The 16,981-nt window shown below is 45.6% G+C and overlaps 3 protein-coding genes and 1 long non-coding RNA gene across 4 annotated transcripts in view; 2 read left to right on the forward strand and 2 right to left on the reverse strand.

Moving 5' to 3' along the window:
• Nucleotides 1–10,276, reverse strand: part of LOC310669914 (tigger transposable element-derived protein 1-like) — a gene marked incomplete at its 3' end in the record, with an annotated part of 36,728 nt that extends 26,452 nt beyond the window's left edge. The window contains exon 1 of the mRNA XM_083424377.1: nucleotides 10,111–10,276. The remainder of the gene's footprint in view (nucleotides 1–10,110) is intronic.
• LOC310669915 (uncharacterized protein) lies at nucleotides 1,708–5,600 on the forward strand (the record flags this gene model as incomplete). Its single annotated transcript, XM_083424378.1, has 9 exons — nucleotides 1,708–1,750; nucleotides 1,966–2,000; nucleotides 2,200–2,316; nucleotides 2,557–2,636; nucleotides 3,270–3,372; nucleotides 3,782–3,865; nucleotides 4,238–4,342; nucleotides 5,099–5,162; nucleotides 5,545–5,600. 9 exons carry the CDS (start codon nucleotides 1,708–1,710, stop codon nucleotides 5,598–5,600), a joined length of 687 nt encoding a protein of 228 aa, XP_083280504.1.
• On the reverse strand, nucleotides 7,266–10,109 carry LOC310669916 (tigger transposable element-derived protein 1-like; the record flags this gene model as incomplete). The annotated part of the gene is made up of 2 exons (XM_083424379.1): nucleotides 9,968–10,109; nucleotides 7,266–8,841 (listed from the first exon to the last, which is right to left on the reverse strand). Exon 2 carries the CDS (start codon nucleotides 8,826–8,828, stop codon nucleotides 7,266–7,268), a length of 1,563 nt encoding a protein of 520 aa, XP_083280505.1. The 5' UTR covers nucleotides 8,829–8,841; nucleotides 9,968–10,109.
• Nucleotides 10,277–13,821: 3,545 nt separating the features above from the next.
• Nucleotides 13,822–14,154, forward strand: LOC310669780. The gene is made up of 2 exons (XR_014507382.1): nucleotides 13,822–14,037; nucleotides 14,068–14,154. It is a non-coding gene; the product is annotated as an uncharacterized lncRNA (long non-coding RNA).
• The last annotated feature ends 2,827 nt before the right edge of the window (nucleotides 14,155–16,981 follow it).

Below are 16,981 nucleotides of genomic sequence, written 5' to 3' on the forward strand. Positions count from 1 at the left end.
GCCAACCAGATGCCCACAAAGGGAAGCCCACAAACAGGACCTGAGCACAGCCACTTCCCCCTCCTGCTATTTCCAGCAACTGGTGTTCAAAAGCAGTACAACCTCTGACCATGGAAGTAGAGCACAGCCTTCATAGCTAGTAGCCACCGATAGCTGTATCCTCTGGGAATTTGTCCAACCCTGTTTCAAAGCCATCTAAGGTGGCCTTCACTGACTCCTCTAGACGTGAGCTCCACATATCATGTGAAGACGTAGTTTCTTTTATCTGTCTTGAATCTCCCAACATTCTGCTTCATTCATTGTCCACGAGTTTTACTGTTAAGACAGAGGGGGAAATAACCTTTCTGTACCCATGTACTCCATGCCATGCACAATTTTGAAACCTCAGTTGGGTTGCCATGTTAGGAAAGGGTGCACAGAGGGCAACCTTACAGAACAACACTGGCTCCCCGATTTTTTTCTAGGCACAGTGTAATTTTGTGTAGAAATGCAGCCCCAATGACATTGTTGCAGAGGTAGGATGTTTCCCTCCTTTTATATTCAGGAATTATGTACTTGTGTTCTTTCATAGAAAGACCTTTCTATACTATGTATCATGAAAATGTGTGAATGTGCATGTCTTGTGGAGAAGGTTGCTTGTTCTTAGGATAAACGATGAAACAGGAATATAAAAGTAGGAAGTTGCACTGGCTGGCAGTAGCTCTCCAGGATTCTCAGACAGTGTTTTTTCTTTTCTTTTCTTTTCTTTTCTTTTCTTTTCTTTTCTTTTCTTCTTCCTTCCTTCCTTCCTTCCTTTCTTTCTTTCTTTCTTTCTCAGCCCTCCATGGAGATGCGAAGGATTGAACCCAGGACTTTCTGCGTGCAAAGCAGAACTACTGAATTACATGCCTTCCCCTAAACTTGGGATGTTTGCGTGCTCTGCTGCATATAACAGGCACGTGGGAGTATCCCTCTCCTTTAAAAATGTTGCCGATTGAAGCAACCAGCCTATTAGTGAAACAGGGTTAAGGAAATGAAGAGATATCGAAGCAAGCTGGAAGTCAAAACAACAGGTGCCTCAAACTTTTGAAGGAACACTCAAGAGGAAAAATATTTGCTGTCCTATTAAGTGGGCTGCTAAGATTGTTAATTTGGGACCTACTTCTTAGATTTAAAAGTGCATTTTATCAAGCAATTATGGTACATTTCATAAAAGAGGAACAATGTAGGATCCAAATGGATTACACTAAGGATCCAAATGGATTACATTAGGCCAGGCCGTGCTGTGCAGTTTACAAGTTTTATACTAGCTTTATACCTTCTGCAGAGGCTTCTTGAACTTTTGCGCACTTCTTTCCAGTTTTTGATAAGGCACTTGGAAACCTTGGCACTGCGATTAAAGGGAAAGCAGCCCGGCCACTGGGTCTAAACAAAAAGAAGGGGTACAAATTGTTTTGGAGAACCAACAGTGGAAGCATGCCAAAGTTTACTGAGGGAGAAACTGTTGATACGGAAGGGGCAATGATGCTGATTCCACTGCCGCTCCAGATGGCTTATGATCGTTCATAGGCTACATTTATCTAGGTCCACCCACATAGATAGTGAAATTGGTTGAAAGTTTCAGTAGAAAGGTCCAACCCCCTAGTCCTATTACTGATGTGGGTAGTCTTTGGTCTACTTTTCACAGAGTACACCAGTTTCTCGTGGCTTGCTCATCTTGTCTTCACTATGTGTAGAATTCCTCGAGCTTTGGATGAGAGCATTGAGATTGGTAACTATGATTTTTTTTTAATTGACCTGATATACTAGGGGCTGGGTGAAATGGGGGGAGAGAGATAAGAGTTGTATTATTTACTTTGATTAATCACTTTGGCAATGCTACTTTTGTAGTACTGTAGAGTTGGAAGGGACCCCAGGGGTCATCTAGTGCAACCCCTTGCAATGCTTGTCCGTGTGAGAAATGCTTTCTTCCTCTTTCCATTGCAGAAATTCAGGTGCAGCAAGCTGACCCAATTCTAGAGGTTAGTATCTGTGGGAGCAGGAGTGAAGACCTGTGCCCCTTGGCTCTGCTCCCTTGCCTCTGCTCCCCCCAATCTCAGGAAAATGCCCATTTTAGGTTTTTGTCCCCTGGAGCACCCCATTTTGCCCCCATGGCTTTCACAGTTCTGTAGTCTAGGAAAGCCCTTTCCTGATTGAAAGCCTGACTTTCTCCACATTCAGGGTCTTTCTGGGGATGATCTTTTCCTCTTCTGTGTGGCCTTCACCTGTGAACAAGCCTATAATGAGGGTGAGGATAAAGTGGACTATGATAAAGATGCTGTGTCCATGGTCATTTTGGTAAGTGAGGTTCAGGATGAAAAATCCAGTGGGGAGGTGGGCAGAAGGGGTAGGGGGTGGTTTGGGAAACACTCTGGGCAAGGGAAGTTTGTGGGTCTGGCAAAGAAGAAGAATTTGCAGGCATTTGGGACAGGCATTCCAACTGCAATTGAAGTCAACCCCTGAGTCTGGGGCTGGAGCAGCCCCCCTGAGTTCCATGGGGAACTGACTTTGCTCTTCTGCTGTTTGAACTCTTCTCAGGAAATCATGGGGAGATGGATCCAGTTTCCGAATCCCGTGAAAATACTGAAGAGGGGAATGGAAGATATTGTCTGCCTCACGTATGTTGTTGGCACTGTTTGTGTGTGTGTGTCTATTCATGGTAATTGGGTATTAGAAGTGGAGAGAGAGAGAGAGAGAGAGAGATGCTTGAGGAAAGGGCAGCCAGCAGTTGGCAGTATAGGGCAATGGAAGTTTCTTTTTTTTGAAAAAGAAAGAAGTCTTGATTGATGACTTTTATGCTTCCAGGGCTAGGTGTATCTCCCCCCCCCCCCATCTCATCCCTTCCTTGAAGGAAGCTGGAACTTGATGGGTCAATAGGGAGCTGTCTGGCATGGAGGGGGCTATTTACTCAGTGGGTCATGGAGGTCTCAAATTGTGGGGCTCTGTCTCAAGAGCCCTGATCCAACGGGGTCAGTCTGTGGGTCAGGCATGGTCCTGATTCTGGAACCTGGCTTGGTGTCTGCTCCCACTGCCTCCAGTGCTAATGACCTGGGGGAAGCCAGCTGAGCCCTCCTGGACTTAGTTTGAGACACAGCCCAGACTTCTGCTGGGCGGTGGTGGAGGGGGGCAACATTTCAGAAGAAAAAGATATAAGAAGGGCATGAGAGGGGCTTAAGGCTCGCAACACCCCTGGAAACCACCCACAGGTCTTTGGAAAACTCATCATGTTATTTCTTGCTTCATCATGACAGTTTCATGAAACCTCCATTTATGCCAAGTAAGAAATCGGCCATCATCCATGGGATGCTTTTTCCAATTGCTCACACTTATGGACTGAATAATGCTGAAAAGGAGGTAAAGTCTTTGTAGCTTTGATCGTTACTCTTGAGTTTTGACTTCTACTGGTTCAATTTATCTCCTGAAAATTTTGCACCATCTTTTCATTTCTTACTATTTTTTTTTAGTGAGAGAGTAAGCTTAGTTGCACAAACAATGTTTTTGGTTTCACTGGTTTCCAGCTATTACACACAAGGATTTTTTAAACATCATCTCCAATCAGAAAGTGCATTTTGCCTCATTTTGTCAGTGAGCAAAAACTTAGTCTCATTTGAAGCTGGCATTTGTCTCTATTCTGCCAGTTTGCTTTAGTACCACCCTTATCCAATGCTAAAAATCTGTTAACTATTCTCACCCCCCATGTCTTTCCACATCATCTCCTCCTGTGAATCTGTGAATCCACCTCTGTGAAAATGGTTTTCACCAGGCTCTCAAGCAGCTGTTTCATGCAACTGTGAGGCGGCTGCTGACTGAGGACCCAACCGCTCAGTGCCTAAGAACCCTCTTGGAAGTAAGTGTGTTGGTGGGACGAGGGTATTGATTCATTTCAGCAGAGCCTGCTGGCATAAAAGCTTGATCAGGCAGCATCACAAACCCAGAACATGGGTGTTCCCTGACTCGCTGGGGAAGGGCAGGCCACTCAGACAGGGGGGCCACCCTTGTCAAGGCCCTTTCTTCAGTCTCCACCTGGGTGCAGCAGCTGGGGGGGGGGCAAAGCAAATTTGGGGCTGGGTAACTTGGGAGAAAGTAGTTCTTTTTTGCTGTTTGGAACAATGAGCAAAGAATCTCCCTCAGATAGTGGGGGAGACTTCTCGGTGGAAGTGGTAGCTTGCCTCTCTAGCCGAAACCAGCCCCTAAACTACGGCCCTTTTTCTTCCCACAGGCACTGGCTTATTATTTCACCTTAGGGAACGAAGCAGAAAAGGATTTGGCTACCAGCAGCACCCACGCTTTGCTGGTACATGCACTGAGATCCATTAACCTGACTGTAAGTACTCTATTTTATGGCCCAGAGAGGTTTCTCAAGGTGGCTTACTGAAATATACTCAGAGTCCTACAGTGATTTCATGCTCCTTATTGCAGCTTGTAAAACAGTGATTGATTTCTGCCCCAAACCTCAGGATTTTATATACACTAATTACACAATGAGTCCCTTCTGACTGGCTGATTCTGCTTCCCTCCTGGAGCCTGATTGGTCTTTTTCTGCAAGCCAATCAGTTGTTGCATTCTAGGATCCTACTTGCCTATTGTTCTATGATCCAAGCTTAGTACAGTGGTACCTCGGGTTACATACGCTTCAGGTTACATACACTGCAGGTTACAGACTCCGCTAACCCAGAAATAGTACCTCGGGTTAAGAACTTTGCTTCAGGATGAGAACAGAAATTGTTTTGCGGCGGCGCGGCGGCAACAGGAGGCCCCATTAGCTAAAGTGGTTCTTCAGGTTAAGAACAGTTTCAGGTTAAGAACGGACCTCCGGAACGAATTAAGTACTTAACCCGAGGTACCACTGTACATAACACTTACAAAAGACTCTCAATGAAAGTGATATCCAAGCTTGGTGTCAGATAGAGAAATAATGTGGTCTCCCAGTATGTCCAGGATTATTCAGGTGGTATTTTGTGCTCTTCTTTGGTGTTGCCTTTGGCCTCCACCTACTAGGCAGCAAAGCCCACAGAGGTCCTAGGAGGCAAGGGAGTGAGGTAAAAAAAGGACTTGATTCAGGCTTTTCTTGATTTTACAGGCTGAGGTCATAAAGAGCGCTCTTCCCCAGCAGTTCTCTGCACTGTTCCAAAACATCATTGAAGGCAAGTACTCCATTCTGCAAGCACAGAACAAACCCACAGGGCTCACTCTCCACCCCAAAGCCATCCTTGGCAGCCTAACTGGGGTCTGAGGAGGGCTCACTTCTTTGCTGTAACACACCTGGTTGCTGTAACACAGCTCAGGTTGAAATCCCAGCCCTGCCTCAAAGCCCCCAAGCAAGGTGGAGAGTGAACAGCTGTTCCCAGATGCTATGGGGATGCCCAATGGTCTGGCAATGGGGGTGGTGATGTTGGGGGTGGGTAGCAGCTCCACTGGGCTTTGCCAGGGCATGGGAGGGGGCATTAGCTGCCTAAGGATGCCCGGTGATAAGTCTGGGCCTGGTTGTAAGGAAGACTCACTTTTCTTATCTTCTTTTCCATCCAGCGGACATCCAGCCTGGAGCTGTGGATGTGTTCCCAGTACTGAATTACGAAGAATGAATCCTCTTCATAAACCATATTGATGTATGTGGTCAGAGATAAAGGAGAGATCATTGTCTGGTGTTATAATAATAATAAAAATAATAAATTTTATTTATATCCTGCCCTCCCCAGCTGAAGCCGGGCTAACAACAATAAGACAGTACAACAGTATCTGGTGGGTTTTCCCATTTTAAATTAAAAACCAATTTTTCCCATTTTAAATAAAAAACCAATTTTGTTCTAAGCTTACATTTGTCTTTGTGATTTCTGTTCCATCACTTTACTTGCACCCCTGTGCTGTGGTTTGGAGGTTTTTTTCTGGGGGCAGGGAGGAAAGAGACACTGCTGGCAACTTCTGAGGGCGATTTAGATCAAGTAAAAGGCCACTCAAGATGCCTCCCCAGTTGCTGCTTTGATTTTTATTTTTTTTTAAGAAATCCTGGAGCATCCATATCATCATGTGTGCCTACTTGAATAAGAGATTGTCTTTCCCAGGCTTCCTCAACCTCAGCCCTCCAGATGTTTTTGGCCTGCAACTCCCATGATCCCTAGCTAGCAGGACTAGTGGTCAGGGATTATGGGAATTGTAGTCTCAAAACATCTGGAGGGCTGAGGCTGAGGAAGCCTGGTCTTTCCTCTCCGTGTGAGCAGCAGAACACTGTTCCACAGTGATGCCACCTGGACAGGAGTTGGGGAAGCAGAACAGTCAGGAGGGCAGGTGGCACAGCACGTTGCGAAGCTTTGATGGGAAGAGTCTGCCCTTTTTAAAGTCAGCAGGTGCAGACTTCCTCATCAGTACTTCTCTGGACTTGGGAGTAAAAGATGCAGCTGTGAAAAGCTGCAGAACAGGCAGGAGTATAGCAGGTGAAGGGTTTTTCTTGAGAGGAGTGGTGAGAAGGCCTGGCCTGTTACGTGGCCCTGAAGGTACAACAGCCCTGCCAAGGAAATTATGTATGGTAACATGAGATGCTAAGCAAGAATACCTGGAAGCACTCAAATGGTTTATATTTTGACAAGGTTGCCTAAAATATGTGCCTGTGTCCTGTAAGAGAGAGAGAAAGAGAGAGAGAGAGAGAGGTGAGAGAGAGGAAGGGCTGGGTGGGGGGGAAGGCAGGCAGGCACACAGGAAGATCCAAGGACCTGTTCTGTTGTCCCTTCTGGAACTTGCTCCGCTGGGAAGAATTCCTGGCATTAATATGGTATGATTTTATTACTTATGCTAACAATTGTGTACATGATATTGTTCCTCCTGCAGCTTTCAGATAGATGTGATTAATCTTTTAGAATACAGTGGTGCCCCGCAAGACGAAATTAATTCGTTCTGCGAGTTTTTTCGTCTAGCGAATTTTTCGTCTTGCAAAGCACGGTTTCCCATAGGAATGCATTGGAAATCAATTAATGTGTTCCTATGGTCAAAAAAAGTCCAAACAAAGCCAAATTTGGTACAAGAAGAGTTTATTAAGTGCTCTTTAAAGTCACACATACTGTAAAGAGCATTTCAAAAACTGAAGGAACAATAACCTAACTTTCTAAACATGACAGAAAAGCATTTTCTAAGACTCTGGGGGACAACTCGAAGAAGGTTCCTCTTCTACTCTTTGCTTCTTGGTGAAGAACCTGTCCATGGTCTGCTGCTTCATCCGCCTTTTCAGGACCTGCCTGAAAGATGACATGACCCTCGTGTCAAAACGGGTCACGGGTCAGGTCCTTGTCATGGTGGTGCCACTCTGCAAAAGCCTGCACATCTTTCCACTTGTGACAAATGTCCCTCAGTTCTTTGGAGGACAGCCGTTCCTCAGTTGCTTCCTCCTCTTGCAGCGAGGCCTGCTCCTGCGCAGCCTCTACCTGCAGTTCGACAAGCTCCTGGGTGGTCAGCTCGTGGTCGTGCTCCTCCACCAGTTCGCTGACGTCCTCCTCTGTGACCTCCAGGCCCATGCTCCTCCCCAGGGAAACAATGTCCTGCACCACTGTTGACTCTGGTGCATCAGAGTCACTTGGTGCCACACAGTCCGGCCACAGGCTGCGCCAAGCGCAATTCAAATTTCTCTGGCTGATCCCGTTCCAGGCCGTGGTGATCATCCTCAAGCAGGTGACGATGTCGAAGTGGTCCTTCCAGAATTCCCGCAGGGTGATGGTGGTGCAATCAGTCACCTCGAAGCATCGCCTGAAAAGCTCCTTGGTGTACAGTTTTTTGAAATTGGCAATGACCTGCTCATCCATCGGCTGGAGCAGTGGCGTGGTGTTACGCGGCAGGAACATTATGTTTATGAAGCAGAACTCCTCCAACAAGTCCTCCTCAAGGCCTTTAGGATGAGCAGGAGCATTGTCCATCAGAAGCAAAGCCTTCAGCGGCAGGTCGTTGTCCAGCAGGTACTGTTTGACAGCAGGGCCAAAAGCAAGATTGACCCAGTCCACAAACAGCACACATGTGACCCAAGCCTTACTGTTGGATCGCCACATGACACTCAGCAGCTCCTTGTTGACCTTGTGTTTCTTGAAGGCCCGTGGGTTCTCTGAGTGGTACACCAGCAGGGGCTTGATCTTCAGGTCGCCGCTTGCGTTGGCACAGAAGAGCAGGGTCAGACGGTCCTTCATGGGCTTGCGGCCAGGCAACTTGGCCTCCTCCTGGGTGATGAAAGTCCTTTTGGGCATCCTCTTCCAAAACAGCCCGGTCTCGTCGCAGTTGAAGACCTGCTGTGGAACGTAGCCCTCCGTCTTCACAACCTCCAGGAACTCCGCTGCAAAGTCTTCAGCCACAGGAACATCAGAACTGGCAGCCTCTCCATGCCTGACCATGCTGTGGATTCCAGATCTTGTCTTGAACCGGTCAAACCAGCCTCTGCTTGCCTTGAAGACTTCTGGCTCGCCTGAGGTTCCTGGCTGTTGCTGGACGAGGTCTGCATGCAAGGCCTTGGCCTTCTCACAAATGGCGGCCTCAGTCACTGTGTCCCCTGCACGCTGCTTCTCTTCTAACCAGATGAGCAGCAGCTTCTCCACCTCCTCCAGAACAGCTGGGCGGTTCTTGACGATCCTGGTGACTCCCTTGGCTACGTCCGTCGCAAGGATCTTCTCCCTCATCTTTAGGATGGTCCCGATGGTGGATGGATTCCTCCCATACTCCCTGGCGAGGTCCGTCACACGCATTCCACCGTCGTGCTTCCGGATGATCTCCTTCTTCATTTCCAGGGTGGCCTTCTCCTTCTTCCTCTCGCCGGCCTCTGCAGCAGCAGTCTTCTTGGGGCCCATGGCAGCACAGCTCCTACTTTCTCAAACCCAAAAAAGAGAAAATCAGTGCTTCACATCCAAAAAATTCAAAAGCACCAAACCTCCCAGAAAACAATTCCCTGACCCACCCCCTAGCCACCCACCACACAGAAATCCAAACCCAGATTTTTTTTTTTTTAAAGGCAGAATGCCCCAATGGTCACAGAAAATCAGAAAAAATGCAGAAAAAAAAACCCACAAGCTTCCAGATTCTTGCAAACCCCTTCTCAACAATTCCCTGACCCCCCCCTCCAGCCACCCACCACACAGAAATCCAAACCCAGAATTTTTTTTTTTAAAAGGCAGTTTTCCCCAATGGTCACAGAAAATCATAAAAATGCAGAAAAAACCCCACAAGCTTCCAGATTCCTGCAAACCCCTTCTCAACAATTCCCTCAACCACCCCCCAGCCACCCACCACACAGAAATCAAAACCCAGAATTCCCCCCCCCCAAAAAATGGCAGTTTTCCCCAATGGTCACAGAAAATCATAAAAAATCAGAAAAAAAACCCCACTAGCTTCCTGATTCCTGCAAACCCCTTCTCAACAATTCCCTGACCAAACCTCCCAGAAAACAATTCCCTGACACACACCCCCGCCACCCTCCACTCAGAAATCCAAACCCAGAATTTTTTTTTTAAAAAAGGCAGTTTGCCCCAATGGTCACAGAAAATCATAAAAAATGCAGGAAAAAACCCACAAGTTTCCAGATTCTTGCAAACCCCTTCTCAACAATTCCCTGACCCCCCCCTCCAGCCACCCACCACACAGAAATCCAAACCCAGAAATCTTTTTTTTTAAAAAAGGCAGAGTGCCCCAATGGTCCCAAAAAATCAGAAAAAAACAGAAAAAACCCCCACAAGCTTCCAGAGTCTTGCAAACCCCTTCTCAACAATTCCCTGACCCCCCCAGCCACCCTCCACACAGAAATCCAAACCCAGAAATCTTTTTTTTAAAAAAAGGCAGAGTGCCCCAATGGTCCCAAAAAATCAGAAAAAATCAGAAAAAACCCACAAGCTTCCAGATTCTTGCAAACCCCTTCTCAACACCAAGTCCTTGAATTCCAAACACCCCAACCCAAACTCCAAACCCCCCCCAAAAAAAGTTTTAAAAGTTTAACTTACCAAATGGATGCAAAAGAAGTTCTGGAAAAGCTTCAAAAATCACCGAAGTCTTCAAAAATCTCAAAAAAGGCTACCACACCGCGTGCTATGAGTTGCTCCTCGAAGTCAAGTCGCAACTGCACCTCTTCAAGCAATGCACCCTGGGTATTAACGGTTTTAAGAAACAGGAAACAAACTTGCAAGACGTTTTCGTCTTGCGAAGCAAGCCCATAGGGAATTTCATCTTGCAAAGCAACTCAAAAAACGAAAAACTCTTTCGTCTTGCGAGTTTTTCGTCCTGCGAGGCATTCGTCTTGCGGGGTACCACTGTATTTTAAAACTGACTTTTTAATGACAACATAAAGTAGATTCTAAAAGTGCCCCAATGTCAGGTAATCATGGTCATATTATTTACACTTCCCAGGCAATATAATTTGTAAACTCATGGTGTGTTTTTTAAGAATAACATTACAACTTCATTTTCCTAAAAAATAATGCTTATTCCAAAAAAGGTTTACAAAGTTCAGTAATTGCAAAAGTTTTTCAGTGTTAATTTTATGCATTTTTTAAAATCAACGTGATATTTAACAATAACATCTTATGTCCTTTAGAGGAGAAATTGAGCACTGCAGAATTTTAAATACCCATCCTTGGCTTCACTCAATTTTGTTTATAACACTCTTCCATTTTCTTCTTGTCGTGAGGGTGGGGGATGAAGAGGGGACTCACAAGTGGAGCAACCTAGGGCTTCTCTTCATCTAAATCTGGCCCTGCTTATAGATGTTGCTGCTGGATCCCAACCCTCCTTCCCCTTATTCCTAACTCTCAGGCCTGTTGTCTGGGGTTGATAGGAGTTGGGATTTGGGAAAACAACTCTATGTACTGGAAATGCACCCGAGGAAGGGAGCACCCAAAGGTTCAGGTGTAAACCTTGCAAAGAAGGGGTGTGTATTTTAGGGCTAAGTGAAAACTGAACTCCCAGAATTCCACATTCGATTTGTGGGTAGAGATATTCGGGGAAGGGGGCAATTTTCTTGAATATTTTGAGTGGTGGTGGCAACTCAGAAAATTTATCAGAAAACTCCCTAGGAAAGATTTTGGCTCACGTAACAGCTAACATGGGATTTAGAAGGGTCAAATAACCAAGGAGCATATTTAAAAATTGGCTGGAAGGTTGGGGAGGGGGACGGGACACAAGGCTTAAAGATGTCTCCTCTCTCTTCCACAGTGCAATTTTTTTCTGGGGGGACGCAGTGGTACACATAGCCCTAAACATTTTGTGAATCTAAGTTTGACCTCATTGAGGGGCAGTATTTCAATACAAGCAGGAAAATGAGAGTACCCCTAAACATTTTTAAAGGAAAAAAGTACTGCTCTTCCCTAACTTTACTTTCAGCAGCATCTGGCAAAACACACACGCACCCCCCCTGTGAAATAGGGGAGGCAGAATACCTTCCTCAGATTTTAAACTGAGCCAAAAGAGATAGCAGTATTTTCTGACCTCTGCGGATCAAAGAAAGTCCTCTGAAGGAGACGGTTAATTGAACTGGTCTGATGGGAAAGAAAACATTTCACAGGATTCCACAGCAAATTGTGTGGTCGGAGCCTGGCCAAGGACTGGCCCAATGGCCTCTGGGCTCCAGGCCAGCTCTCTCTGCCAGGGTCACCTTCAAGCAGCTGCACAATCCTTGGCCCACCCATTCATTTATTTCTCACAAAGAAATCCAGGCAGGAAGATCGAGGCTCCCCCATAGTCCTCTCCCTATCTAATCTTGCATCCCTCAGAGGCATGGGAGGAAATAAGGTAGGCTGCAACTGGGATTCAGTTTACGGCACCAACTTGGAACACGCCTGTATGGCTGGCTACCTGGTGGCTCCTCATTTGCCATTGTGTATTATAAATTCCAGTAGTTGTAATGTTCTTGCCTTTTCATTTTAATGCGTGGGCTTCCTTGTATGATGGATGTACATTTTCTCTTCACCTGGGTGCTCACCTACATTCACCACCTCCATGCATCTTTTTCAAAAATGTTTTTTGTGCTCCGAGGGGTCTTTTTTGGTGTTGTATTTTTCATTACATGGAAGCCCCACCTTTCCTTCAAGGAACTCAAGGTAGTGCACATGGTGGTTCTCACAATAACTCTATGAGGTAAAGGAGGCCGAGAGCCCAAGACCTGGCCAAAAGTCATCCTGTGAGCTTTATGGCCGAGTCGGGATTTGAACCCTAGACTCTTGGGTTCAGTGGACTCCTATTGTGTTTTTAAACTCCCATCATGATCTCAGAACATGACCACATTACTTTTATCCCTGTTACCTGAATCCAAAACCACACACATTAGGAAAAATTGCCAGTATCAAGGCAACTGCTCAGACCATTTTAAACAGTGATGGCTGCCCCCAAAAGTATCCTGGGTACCAGAGGTGCCAACTTGAATAAAATATTGGGGAGGGGGAGCAGGTAAACCCCACCCCACATAACGAATCACATGACACCACACCCACCCACACCCACACCCACCCATTTTAATGGTGATGCCCATCAACTTTGAGGTGGTCCTGCTCTCTCAAATATTTTATTGGGGATGCTGAAGGTACCTAGGAGTGGCTCATATCCTGGGAACTGTAGCTCGTTAAGGGTCCTGAGAGTTGTTAGGAAACCCCTTATCCTCCTCACAGAGTAACTTTCTCTAGAACCAGGTATTTACCCATCCATTCTTCTTCCCACTTTCCAGGGAACTCTGGAAATTGTAACTCTGTGAAAGGAATGGGAGTCTCCTAATAATTCTCACATCAGCCTTAATAAACTACAGTTTCAAGGATGTTTTGGGGCAGCCACAACTGTTTAAAATGGTATCCCAGAGCTTTAAATGTGTATTACAGAAGTGGAAGTTAACTCAGACTTGATAAACTACAACACAAACTTGAGACCCTGAATTTTCACAAAATGTCAGGTGAAAAGGAAATATTGTCTTTTAACACATATTGAACTGAAATGAAATGAAATGTATAAGAATCTGAACAAAGTGATGTAAAAGCAAAATGGATAAAAGCATAAAATAAGCTTGAAGTTCTAAATCTCCCTGGCAAAACACAGAATTGTGGGTAAGCCCTTACTCTCCTCCCTTTTCATTCCTCACTTAGAACTCATCCACATGTCGGCTTGTGCTATGCCTAGAAAGCACAGGTCCATATAGTTTCCTCCTTGCCCTGCTCCTTTTCCAAGGGAAAACTAATTTTTCAGTGATAGATCGGAAAAAATGGCAATCCAGGGAAAACCAGTATTGCTGTTTTCCCCAACTGAGCACTAAAGAGTAGTTTTCCACAGGGAAAAGCAGCAGGACAAGAGCAAGTGTGGATAAGCCTCGTATACACTTATGGATGCTCAGTGAATTAAAATTTGACTGCAGAATAATAATGATAATGGATGATGATGATAATGTATACAGATAGTAGTACAGTGGTACCCCGCAAGACGAATGCCTCGCAAGACAAAAAACTCGCTAGACGAAAGGGTTTTTCGTTTTCTGAGGTGCTTCGCAAGACAAATTTCCCTATGGGCTTGCTTCGCAAGACGAAAACTTGCAAGTTTGTTTCTTGTTTCTTAAAACAGTTAATACCCAGGGACTTGGTGTTGGGGAGGGGTTTGCAAGAATCTGGAAGCTTGTGGGGTTTTTTTCTGATTTTTTTCTGATTTTTTGGGACCATTGGGGCAAACTGCCTTTTTAAAAAAAAAAAAGATTTCTGGGTTTGGATTTCTGAGTGGAGGGTGGCTGGGGGGGGGGTCAGGGAATTGTTGAGAAGGGGTTTGTAGGAATCAGGGGTTCAGGGAATTGTTGAGAAGGGGTTTGCTCCAGCCGATGGATCAGCAGGCTTTTGCAGAGCGGCACCACCATGACAAGGACCTGACCCGTGACCTTGCGAACACTTTTGACACGAGGGTCATGTCGTCTTTCAGGCAGGTGCTGAAAAGGCAGATGAAGCAGCAGACCATGGACAGGTTCTTCAGCAAGAAGCAAAGAGTGGAAGAGGAACCTTCTTCGAGTTGTCCCCCAGAGTCTTAGAAAATGTACAGTGCACTTTGGTGATTGTTAAATGCTTTTCTGTCATGTTTAGAAAGTTAAGTTATTGTTCCTTCAATTTTTGAAATGCTCTTTACAGTATGCGTGACTTTAAAGAGCACTTAATAAACTCTTCTTGTACCAAATTTGGCTTTGTTTGGACTTTTTTTGAGCATAGGAACACATTAATTGATTTTCAGTGCATTCCTATGGGAAACCGTGCTTCGCAAGACGAAAAATTTGCTAGACGAAAAACTCGCAGAACGAATTAATTTTGTCTTGCGAGGCACCACTGTACATATTAAGAAGTAAACTACAACCCTCAAATACAGTAAGGCTAAAAAAAAATTTCTAGCCTTCCTCATAGCAAAATCATCCAAAACTTCATGAATATTTGTTTGTCTAAGTTGGTCACTTTCAGTGCACAGAATGCTCAGTGCGGACAACCTCTCTTGAGACATTGTGGCCCTTAATTAATTTTTAATTCTTTTGAGTCTTGAAAAACTCCTCTCTCCTGAGCAGTTAGTGACCATAAGGCTAAGAAATAGCTGCACAATTGCTTCCACATTAGGAAAGGCCATATGAATTTTGTCCTTATATATAATTTGATAAAGGTCTGTATGAGACTGAGAATGCTCTGCTGTAGGCCTATGGCTTTGTGTCATGTACAGGTGAAAGTGCAAAAGTTCATCAAGACGTTTCAGGCCAGTATCTTCTGAGTATGCTTCTATCAACAGTTCCAAACCTTGCTGAATTTCTTGCTTAGATGCTGTCAAATTAGCAAGAATGACAAACAATTGTGCAACATCACTGTACACAGTACTTTAAAAAAAAAAAAAACTGGGTTCAAGTGCATCTGATATAGGAATAAAGGATTTTATCCTAAACTTATCTCTTGAAGAAAGTGCATCTAAGGCATCAGGTGCACTTCTGTCATTTATCTGCTGTTCCCTCACTCTTTGTCTCCTTGTTTTGTAGTTGACATTTGGCAAGGTGGCCTTTGCTTGTTCTCAAGCTCATCAAAATCAACTCTAATTTTCCTTTTAAAATCCAGAAGTGAACTGTACAAACTTGCACAAGAACTCAATAACAGGTCTGATTTCTGAAGGGCTTTGCTGACCTTGTGAAAATGACCTAGCACACGGTCCAAAAATGCAGCGTAAACACAGATTCCAGTTCTTACATTTTCTGCAAAAGAAAGCTTGGGGCCTGGTTTCCCCTTCCCATTAACGTCAGAGTCAGGATGAGGTCCAACCTGGCCTCCTGCCTTCTACAGGTAGTTCTGGATCCCTCTGCAGATCCCTTCCCACTGCTGCCTTCCCTGATCCCAAAGGCCTCTCTCCACCTGTGGGCAATCTGCAGTGCATGCTGCAGGCACCAACAGGGCTCTGTGAAGTGCGAAAGATAGACTTCCCTGCCTGGGAGGGGTGAGGCCAGTGCCAGTCACATGTGCCTGCCTTGCTCTGTTCAAGCCAAGGAGGAGGGAAGGAATGGAAGGGACTTGGGAGAGCTTGCTTGCCTGGTCTATCTGCCCCATGCGGCCCCCCACTCGTACTCTCCCACTGATTAAAGTGTAGCATGTACCACTACTGACCTGATCCTTGAGCTGAGGAAGGCTGTGTAGCTGGTTGTTGACTCTCTGGGCCTGCTGGCTCTGGATTCTGAGATGGAAAATTCTGGGGTGCGAGGATACTCATCAGGGCGGTTAGCAGAAGAAGGAAGTTCCAGCCAAATACAGGAGCAAAACAGCGGTCAGTAGACCACAAACTTTATTATTGCACAACAGGTCTCCACACAGAGTAAGAACCCCGAACATGGGTTACAAGCTCTTTGAAGACCTTCCCTCCCTACCCAGAATACATTTCCAGAACCATCATTCATATATCGCTGACACATCAACATGATGTCACAAGGAGGGAGGGGAGTCGTGAGGTTGCCCAAGTTCATCAGCTTGCCTCAGTTCTCACATCAAGTTCTTAACACCTTAAGTTCCTGCCACCTAAATAACAATAAAACTATCTATAACAATAAAACTATCTGGCCTTCCTGAGGATGGGCTATGGGAACACCTGGCCTCAGGAAACCCATCAACAGATGTTCATTGTTCCCCTCAAGGGAGGGGTGCTCTGTACTTGACTGTATATCCCAAGGATTATGGAGGAGGGTGGTATCCAAGTTGAGTACGTGACCTCTCCCTTTGACGATTATGGAGGAAGATGATGTCCAAGTCTGCCTTTCCTTTTGAAGCAAAATGTCATTGAAATAGGAGAATTGGTTATGGCATTGATTGTATGTGGTTTTCAAAGGTTAGGAGTCCAGCATGGTCAAGTACAAAGGGATACAATTCTGACACTTCCTTGCAACAATGCAACAAGTTTTGCCAATAGAAACCAGAAGGGATACAATTTGCCAGCCTTCTCCATTAACAGTGCAAAGGCTGGGGTTTTAAGGGAGGAGAGGTGTTGAGCGGTGACAAAAATGATTTCCAATAAGTGCCCCCCTTTATTTCCCCCCTTTTATTTCCATAACAAGTCATTGAGTCTGTACTTTGAATAGTGACACCAGGGACCCAGAAGTGGCACAGCTTGTCAGCCCAACCCCTGCACAGCCTCATCTGGGCTGGCCTTAAGGCAATTGGAGCAATTGGGCCAAATTGGGCCCCGCAGACCGCTCCGAAGAGGCCCCCCGCACCAGGGCAATCTAGATGGATTGTATTTATATCTCTAAGATTCCAAGTTGGGACCCAGAGCTTCAAATTGGGCCCCACTGGCTAGCCCTGAGTCTCATAGTTGCTGGGCCCAAGTTGCCCTGCCCTCGCATGAAGTCTTGGGTTTGCAATTTTGGGAGAGAGGAGACTGCAGCACTGGGGAGTGGGCTGGCTGGGGAGGTCCCCTAGATTTAGAGGCCCAAGTTGCTCTGCCCTCAAATGAATCTTGGGTTTGCAATTTTGGAGAGTGAAGACTATGGAGCTGG

Source organism: Podarcis tiliguerta (assembly GCF_965153285.1).
Source record: "Podarcis tiliguerta genome assembly, chromosome: Z".
NCBI lineage: Eukaryota > Metazoa > Chordata > Lepidosauria > Squamata > Lacertidae > Podarcis > Podarcis tiliguerta.